The following is a 10,000-nucleotide window of genomic DNA, read 5'->3' as shown; positions in this document are numbered from 1 at the left end:
AGTTAAGGGGCGTGGTTCGCGTCGGGCCGACAACCCCCTTAACTGTGATATAATGAGCATATATCATGGTCTGAAGTGAGCTATTGCTTTTATAAAACGGTTACCAAGTGGGGCAATATGAAAGAAAAATACACCCTCCAATTTAAATAGTTTTTATTATTAAATAATGATGTTCAAAATAAAATAGTCCCTCCGTTGCCTGCACAAAACATAGTGCGAGGTGTTTGCTATGCAACAACACTAACAGCTAGTGCGGTGTTCTGTTCGTTTTGTTTTTTTTTCCATTTGGTCTACCTGCTCTTCACGTAGCTCTGCATGTCGTCTTTTAGGGGCTTTTTTCTCTGGAGATAGGCACTGATCAATCCACTCCTCCAGAGTAAAGCTTTGTAAGTTTCTTTCTTAACGGACGTAATTTAACAGCTGTAACGGTTGTAGCTTTTCTCAGACGCAGAGGGATACTGACTTGTTGTGAAAAGTAACTACAATTCTACCCGTGATATACGCTCATTACACCACGGCTAAGAACCAATCAGATTGCTTGATTTCACATGTCCGTTTTATAATTAAAGTATATTCAGTACAAATAAATATATTTAGCATTTTTTAATACAGGCATTTTGACCTGGTCATTTTAAAAGTAGCTCACAAGCTGAAAAAGTGTGGGCCCCCCTGTTCTAGAGGGTCATCCATTAGGCAGCCTCTCACTAACCCACTACACAAAGAAGACTCGACTCTTTACCTGCAATCACCACATCACATTAATCTAGCTAACTTGCATCTGAAAACAGCATGTTAAAATAGCATTGCTAGCATTGTGCTGCAGAGACAAGACAAACCAACAGACCAACAGGTAAACTGGTATTTCTAAAAGAAGAATGTACGCACCTCACGCAGACTTCAGCCCAGGCGTACACATCGTTTCAGCTGAGATAGCTGCAGGTTAAATAATAGGGTGGACATGAAATATAAGGTGAGGGATGTAACCGTGTAGTAAAACCTTGTTTGCTTAGGTTTTTTGCCAATTTCAGTGACTGTGTTATTTTTGCAGTCTATATAGCCTTCTTTACAATTTTTTATAAGCTGTATTTTTTTATATTGGTGAAATTGCACTTCTGCTTTGCTGTTCTTCTCATTGACTGTTGTAAGCAGCAGAGTGGGCGCGAGTATCGATATGCAAAAAGTAGTCTAAAGCGTTTCTACTTGTGTTGTCGGTATACTGAATTTAACCACTAGATGTTGCACTCAGCAGCCGCTCCAGAGTGGAACATAATTGAGATTGCATTGACATACCACTCGGCCAACCTGAGCCTATTCACCGCTAGTGTGGGGGTTGCACATAAAAATTAAAAGAGCCGGCTGTTTAGACACACGGCGGATTCGGATAAGCTCTTTTGATCGGCCTTTATAGAGACCAGTGATAACGCTGAGAGATGTACCTTATTAAAACAATTAGTTGACTTTTCCAGTTAAAGTACTTGCGGAGGGGACAGTTTACGTTACATATGATACGCTGCATAAAGATGGTTTATTTACAAAAGTATCTTACACATTTGAACACTACCCTTTATGCTGGTAAGAACTTATGTTGGTCCCCATGATGGACTGCATTTATGTCATCCAAATCTAGAGTGTCCTTCATGGTGCTATTAGTGCTGCTATCTGTGTCGTTCTTGGCTTCTCATTAGGTAGTTGTCTAAAGGTGGATTAATTGAGATATGAATGCTAATTACTCTTCTTGTGCCCCCCGTGGGTCCCGCTTAGATTTCATTTAATTTGCCTCCTAGCTCTCTGTGTGTGTGTGTGTGCGTGTGTGTGTGTGTGTGTGTGTGCATGTGCGTGTGCGGGCAGATAAAACACAAGACATAATCTTTATGAATCTGCTGTAAGAAGACAGCTCATGGCAATGTACCTTGTATTGGCCCCTGTTGTTGATATCATGATAACATGATATTTTCTTAATTAAGCTGTGATTTTACACTGACCCTCAACAACCATATAAGAAGAAGCAGTGATAAGAATTTCATCAAATTTTATTAGGGAAAGATGTTCTATCAAAAGTACTCTAGGGATTTATTTTGTTTTGTTGTTTGTTTTTTTCATAATTGAAACAGCAAAGTCTTTGGCACCAAACTCAAAAAACACTGGATCCTTCACTGTGCTCTACTCACATGGTCGTTACAATGTGTAAGATTTGGCCAACCAATTTGCCAACCATTAAAACACTGAACTAACATTAACAAGTGGGAAAGTGAGCAGGTATCCTGTAAGCCTTAGAAAGCAGGTAATCAGTGACCCAAAATTGGGGTCAAGCGATGGTATGCTTAATAGCTGGCATGTGGTCAAGGCCAATCCTGACACATCCTGCATGGCTGCCAGGGTTCAGCCATCAGATGTAAGACGGGGAGAGAGCCCTAGTGTCCCTCCAGCACGTATGCAACTCCCTCAGATATTCATCAGAGAGAGGAACAGAAAAGGTGCTCTGTGCCGGAGTGCACCTAAAGAAAACACTAGCAAGTGTAGATTCTGACTGCCGTACATCCAGCCGCAGGTGAGCCAGTGCCATGTGAATGACGGCCCCCATGGAGCCATCTTCTGCCCCTTCTGAAGAGCAACGAGCTGAGGAACAGGAGCCAGGCCCAGAGGCACGGGAGGGTTCCTATATATCCTATATATCAGCTAGCTCCAACTGGTGTCCAACCACGCTGTGTTAGAACACCATCAATTAGCTCAGGGAAAGCCCTCTGCTAACTGTTTCCTATAGTCTTAATGTAACTGTTTCAATGTATTCACTCTCAGTTAAGAATCTGCTCTAATGAATTGACTGGCAGACAGACAGGCAATTGGAATTACACATTGTACCTTTAACTACAGCCCATATTTTCATAATATTATGTTGTCCTAGAATAATATTATGTTCTCCTAGAAAACCATGGTTGGCCCAACATGGCCCGATTTATTTTTCTTTATATTTGGTCAAGTCAAATGTTCTTCCAGACACTGGTTTATTTGGCCAACCCAGACCACCTTTTCTGGTGCAAACAGTTTGGATTGAGATCATGCTATAGTCACCAGGCCATGATAGTGAGGTTCCTCCAGAGATGAGCTCCTCCTCTGCCCTTAGCTGATACTAACCTCCACCTGTTGCATTGTTTGGTCAATCAAATGTTACTGAGCCACAGAAGAAGCCAAACCTTGATCCCATGCCCTCCCGGCTCCCTCCTTTTCAGCAGCTTTTGACCTAGTGTGAATCGGAGAGGGAGGGATGTCACAGCTTAGATGCCATCAGTGAGGAGGATTTGCAGGTTTTAAGTCTTTGCTCTTTGGCCTCCTCATAGTAGGACTTCCTGGGGGCATGGGGCTGGTCTTTGGCACAAAAGTTAAACCTGCATGCTGCAACAATGACACATTAAATGCCTCCAAAGACATTGAACTTAGCTGGAGCGGTGAGCTGATCTCAAAGTGACCGATGGGAAGTCATGCATTGAGAATGAGAGGATGCACAATGACACGCTGACACAGTGGCACATAATATTGAGAGAGAGAGAGAGACAGAGAGAGAGAGAGAGAGAAAATAAATATGTGAGGGATCATGTCATCGGCTGTAGTGAACAGTTTGAGTTCTCAGCAAGCAACAGTGTTCCCATAAACCCAGAGCACTGTAGTCTCCAGTTATAATGAGGGCAATCTCTGAACCCATCGGCTGATGTCAGTCTCTTGGGGCAGCTGCATAGTCAGTATATAAAAGTGGACGTAGTCACCTAGACGACACCAACTGGTTTGTGGACTACGGTTTTGAAGCCTCGAGTTTGGCATTTTGGCCATTGCCCATTGCAAGTGATATTTGGAAGAGGAGAGGGTGTGGAGCGGGGACAGGTACTGTTAGCTTAACAAACATGTATTAAGCCGCGAGCTCTCTAGTTTGATTTTGGTTAGGTTGGTTTCTATAAACAGATATCTGCATATGAAAACATATTTTTCATTTAAATCATCATCCAAGATTGTATTTCAGCCAATACGTTTCGACTCTCCACACGGACTGCTTACCTGCATGCAACCAAAGCCTGCTCAAATGTGATTGGTCAATACTACTCAGACTACAAACAAAAACAAGAACACTTAAGATACCAAAATCTTTTCCCGGTGCCTACAGATTCTGTATTCATAATCAGATATGTCTCAGCACAGGCACGATGCAGTATCAAATCTGACAACCTGTGTGATGACAATATGTCAGGAAGCTGCGTACAGTCTCTGTTCATCCAGAAATACTTCCAGCAATAAAAACCTGTTTGTGAATGGGTTAAACAGGATAAACAAGACACAACATGTTCATCAGTGAGCTTGGTAGATGTATTTTTTAAATTTGGAGGGGGTATACAGAGGATCACACTGTTCCCCAAGATCCTAGCATCCAGCAGCGGAGACACGCTCCATCACTGAATTGGCGAGAAATAGTGCTTGACTAATACTAAAGCTACAATTACTTAATTTACTTTTGACAGAGCCAGGCTAGCAAATTTCCCCTTGCTTCAAGTCTTAAGGCTATTCTATGGATGCATATCATTTACAGTCAGAATTGCCAGCTAATTACAAATGTCTTCAATATTTCTCTTGTCATAATTAGGATATTGTTATCATTAAACCTTTATTGTGGATATTTTTATTCACTAATCCATGCTTTAAATAGCATAATGGTCAAAATGACATTTCGGCTTCTCCTTCCACTCGCAGCTTTGATGACAATATCATTATTATTATTAATTTATGGGTCTTCATTGGCCTATAACACCAGGACAATGAAATTGAAAGGCCCCTGTCCACAGCGGTGCAATAATGGCTCCCTATCCAATGGGAATTGAATGGAGGATAGCATCCCTGAGAAGCCTATTCTCTGGCCCAACCGGTCTCTTCCCCCCACCACCACCACCGCCCCCCAGCCCCATTCTTCAAACAACACTGTGACTGACAGCTCCCTTTCACAACACTCCGACTGGCAAGGAAGGGGTTTAATTCCAAACCATTTTGTAGCATGGCATGATAAAGACTCAGACCCAAGCACGGGCTGAGATGGACCGACGTGCTTTTATTGTCGGGCAGGGGGAATTGTCCTTTTTTTTTTAATGTGACTTGGATGAGATTCAGGATTTAGTTTAAGTTTCAATTTTAAACTCAGTTTTATAAAATCAAATTCATATATATGATGAGAAAAGACACATTTGAGCAGTTATGTGATGTACCATAGTTCTTATGGTTTAATGATTTCAGACAATATGAATATAACCCACAATTTGATCTGCTTATAGTACTTTTTACCACGCTACACCTGGCCGCAATAGTACTAGCTGTCATATTGTAAAAATGTTGCTTTTTATAGATAAAAACAGAAAACAAAAGCCCAACACTATATAAAGTAAATAAAATTAGCTTCAGTCTGGCTAAATTAGCTTTATCTTGGCCAACTGCAACATGCAAATACTTACATAATGATGCCTCATTAATAACAATCCTATAATATTAACAGACATTTTTCATTTTTATACATATTTATTTTTGGTACTAAATATGTACATTTTGCTTGTTAACACTAGTGTACTTTTACTTTTGAATAAAACATTTTTTTATTATTGTTGGCTGTTGCACAGATCCAGATCGCTTTTCTTTATCACTTTTCTTAAGAGCAACTACCACCAACACAGAACACACAGCATTTTGTTTTCCACAGTTACTTTGGTTGTTCCATCGTCAACCATTTACGCTACTAGGGCTAGTAACCGCAAGGAACTTACATTGATACTCATTGGTAACTGGGGATAGCTACTAGAGATAAACCTTCATTTTCCCGAGAGATGTTATCCGGAGGCAGACAGAACTGCATAATGGTGTCATGATTCTACAGCCATTACATTGTGCCATCAACATTTAGTTCATAATGAGAAGTTAAAGCAAAAGAACTTGTCTCTGCCACTTTCATTTTGAATGCAGGACCTTTATATGTAATGAAGCATTACTACAATACATTGACATGAAAAGAAAACCTGTCACTTTCACAAGGGTTTTAAAAATATATATATATTTCCTGTTACAAATGAAAAACTGCCAAATGAAGTAGTTGAACAACGCTATCTCTTCTATTTTATTTGCCCGATCTTTCAAATCCAGCGCTTTAGCTCATTTCCAAAGTCTTAAAATAATTTTTGAAAGCTGCACACCATAATAACTGAAAATTCATATTTTTATATATTTAAGATCTGTCCCCTAATAAACATAAATCAAGAGTCAAAGGAATTTCTGAACCAAACCATCTACCCAGGATTTCCAAAACACGACAGAATATAATTGACCTAAAGAAATATACAAATGCATCATGATGTCAAGTTCCACCTTGAATTTCAAGGTTCATTCTTGACCATGGAAATTGTAGTTTGACAAATAATATGAACTAAGAAATTAACATTGGCCACTAAGTCATCTCCATGAAAAATGAGCCAACTCCATCTGCTAATGAAGACCATAAAATGTGGTTGAAAGCTTCAGTAAAAGCTAGGAAAGCAAACCTTAAGTAAAGATGTTTTTGTCAAGATTATTCACCAATTAAATGGGGCTTAATTGAATCAGTCAAATGTGCAAAAATGACAAAAACCTGGTTCTAGTCTCTTAAATGTGGTGATTTGCTGATTCTGTTGGTTTAACGATACAAGACATTTTGCTAATTGTTTAGACCAAATTATGAATTAATTGATGGAGAAAGTAATGTGCACATCGGTAGATAATGAAAACAATCAGCCCCACTTATATTTGTCCCACAAACTTGCTAGACGAGGCATAATCACAAATTTCACTCACTCAGTGGATGAAGCGTCGCCACCGGTGTCAAAGTCATCGCAAGCAGATTTTGATTGATAGCTGATGCTCATCGTCATTGGCCTGCGTGACCTACATCCCTCGGTGCTTGCCCTCCAACCTTTGGCCCCGTGCTGTAACACATTCTGTCCACCGCCAACTTCCTTCCTCCTCAGCACAACAGTGTTGTCAAGCTCAAGGGATCTCCTGCTGAATGAATCAGAAGTTAAATAGGTGGGGTGGACCTAAAAGACAGAGGGATTAGTCAGTGGTTCGACTTATTTTTACTATGAACAAGCTGAAAACGCAAAGCAAGGAAAACAGATGGTGGAGAGGCCCTTTGTGACGTGTGTGTGTGTGTGTGTGTGTGTGTGTGTGTGTGTGTGTGTGTGTTGTGTGTGTGTGTGTGTGTGTGTGTGTGTGTGTGTGTGTGTGTGTGTGTGTGTGTGTGTGTGTGTGTGTGTGTGTGTGTGTGTGTGTGTGTGTAATGTAATCAGTAGGCTTGGCCCGGAAGGGAACACAGCCAATTCTGAAAAAGGACAAAAGAGGTCAGGGAATAATATATCTACATTGTTACAAAATCCAGTTCATCTGCAAGATGCCCTCCAACCCTCCCCTCTTCCTCTCTGTGTCGTACCCCCACAACCCTCCCCCACACCCACCCTGCCACCTTTTGACCAAAGAAGACAAGGAAGATTTCCTCCTTTGATCATTGGAGGATGGAGGGGGGATTAATGGGCCAAAAAGAAGCAGGAGAAGCAGTGCAAGGGCTGAGAAAATGAGCTGTTTACCCTGCACTTGGCTTCTGTGGAGGCCTCCTGCTTCTCCCATCTCCTCCACTGACCCCACCCTCCTCAGGAAGGGTAGGAAGGTGTAAAGAACAGCACAACTCCCACCCACCCCCAACACTGCACCACCCCTCTTTAGCCCTTTTCACCGCCCTGTCCTCGCCCCCTTATCCCCCAGTCGTCACCCCTGTCACCCAATCTCCTTCCGGGATGGTGGGAGCAGGGCGCTGCACCTGTCTTGACCTGTCTAGACACTACCGCCTCTCTGTTTTGTCCTCAACAGGGGGAGAGGAAAGGGAGAGTGGAGTTTGGAGGGAGAGGTGGGGAGGGTATGCACGCAGGTTAAATGTCAGAGTTGGAGGGTGAGGTTTGTTAGTGAGGATGGAGAAAACACAGCGGAAACAAGAGGTCACCCTGCCGACCCACACAGAGCCCTGTGGTGTAACACAGCTGACAACGGGAAACCTACACATTGAGGACTGTCAACGTCAGAGTGCTTTATAAAGACTTTTTGTTTTCCTCACCCTAAGCTACACATTTGTGTTATCATGGTTGCCATGACAGTGACACAGATCTGAAGTGTATTTGTAATATTTTTAGGTTACATCCTGCTTGGTCTACGTGTGTTTACCCAACTTTCAGAGGCGTGCGCTTGAGTTAGTATAAGAAACATTGGGTAAATATGAGGAATGTCATATGACTAAAGATCCAGGCCAGAACCCAGGACGTCAGATCTCCTCAAGTCATTCGACAGCTCAACGTCTGCTCTCTATGTTTTCCTCCTGTCTCTCGGTTGTGTGGCCAGGTACCTCTCGCTCGCTCAGAGACTCACCTCAGCGAGCTCCTGGATGGGGTGTGCAACAGCATGAGCGACTACGCCCTCCATGTGGACCCCGACACACAGCACAAACAGTACATGAGGTTTGCTCCCAGGAGCAGCGGGGCCACCGGGGACTTCCCCGACTTTAAAAACTTCCAGTTTGATGGACCTGAGGCATCCAGTGGCCTGAAATTCGCAGTAAGTTCAACAGTGCATAATTAAACTATAGTTTGTACTGTATTTGTGATATAACTGTAATCCGTAATCATAACTATGGACTAATTTAGAGACATGTGTAGGTTGGAGGCATTGGAAGACCAGGGCTGGGTTACACCTCACTCATAAGTTTGTGTGTAAAGTCTTTGCTAAGCTCCTAGATAGTTCTTTCAAAATTGGTTGCTATGAAACATTTGTGGGACTGTCCAATCAAAGGTCATCAATTGTGTAAACAGGAAGTATTCCAAGATGGTCGTAATGCTAATATAGCAAAACTTTGAAATATATAGTTTTTTATTATTTTAGGAGGCCAAACTGTTTAATTAACTCAACACCAATTCTTTGTAAATGTAGGAATGTGTGTGTGTGTGTGTGTGTGTGTGTGTGTGTGGTGTGTGTGTGTGTGTGTGTATATATATATATATATATATATGTATATTATATATATAATATATACATATTTATAATATATATATATATGTATATTATCGTATCAGGTTGAAGTAAATAGAGTGAATCTGAGGAGTTGTGGCTTAGCGGCGTGACCATTGAGTTGTCAAAATGGCTGAACAGTTTGGCAAACAGAGGGGAAACATGGCCACCGCCCTGCTAACGGCGTCACCGCCATTGTGCAAAAAGACAGTGTGTGTGCTGTGTATGCATGGCCGAGCCGCCTCAGCTCTGTTCCCCCAGGCCAAGTCTTTCTTCTGCGCTTGTGTTTCTCTCTCAGTGTGAATCCGTCGTGGAGGAGCTGGAGGATGATATCATCTCTCTGTTCAGTGAGGACACAGAGCATGTGCACGAGGAGTTATGCAACAGAGTCTCAGGTACTACAGCTTATCTTCACACACCCTCTACCACAGCCCCCCCCCCCCCCCCACACACACACCATATCTATCTTTAACTACAGCTGGAGAAATTCATGGAGAATTTAGCTGAATAAATTAATTCAAAGATTGTGTTTGGTAATATTAATAACTTTGATAAATTACCCCAAATGCTTTGTTGTAGAAAAATCATTTCAAATCAGTTTTTTCTTTGCTTATTTCTGCATTTCAACATTTTCATCTCGATGAATGCATTAACTTTTGTTACGACATACAAAGATGACTTTGTCCAATGTCCTCATCTGTGGTTAATTTATCATTTTATATTGCTTATCTTTCCCCGTTGGTTTTTAGCTTCCACTGCCTCATGTAGCAGAGATACTAGAGTTTATCTGAGAGACGTCTCTCGAGCACACACACTGTGTTAATGCTGTTTCACACAAACTCATTTCATGATGAAGTCTTTTTAAATACAAATTAACAATTATTTATTGTTTTTTATGTCAAAT

The 10,000-nt window shown here is 41.6% G+C and overlaps 1 protein-coding gene across 2 annotated transcripts in view; it reads left to right on the top strand.

Moving 5' to 3' along the window:
• cnpy1 (canopy FGF signaling regulator 1) overlaps window positions 1-10,000 on the top strand; it is a 20,879-nt gene that overhangs the window by 10,627 nt on the left and 252 nt on the right. For both annotated transcript variants that reach the window (XM_029452686.1, XM_029452687.1), the window contains 2 exons: window positions 8,434-8,646; window positions 9,395-9,491. In XM_029452686.1, the coding sequence (XP_029308546.1) occupies window positions 8,434-8,646; window positions 9,395-9,491 (310 nt within the window). The remainder of the gene's footprint in view (window positions 1-8,433; window positions 8,647-9,394; window positions 9,492-10,000) is intronic.

The sequence above is a fragment of the Cottoperca gobio genome, chromosome 17, assembly GCF_900634415.1.
Source record: "Cottoperca gobio chromosome 17, fCotGob3.1, whole genome shotgun sequence".
NCBI classification, from domain to species: domain Eukaryota; kingdom Metazoa; phylum Chordata; class Actinopteri; order Perciformes; family Bovichtidae; genus Cottoperca; species Cottoperca gobio.
This window is presented reverse-complemented; position numbering and strand designations above follow the sequence as displayed.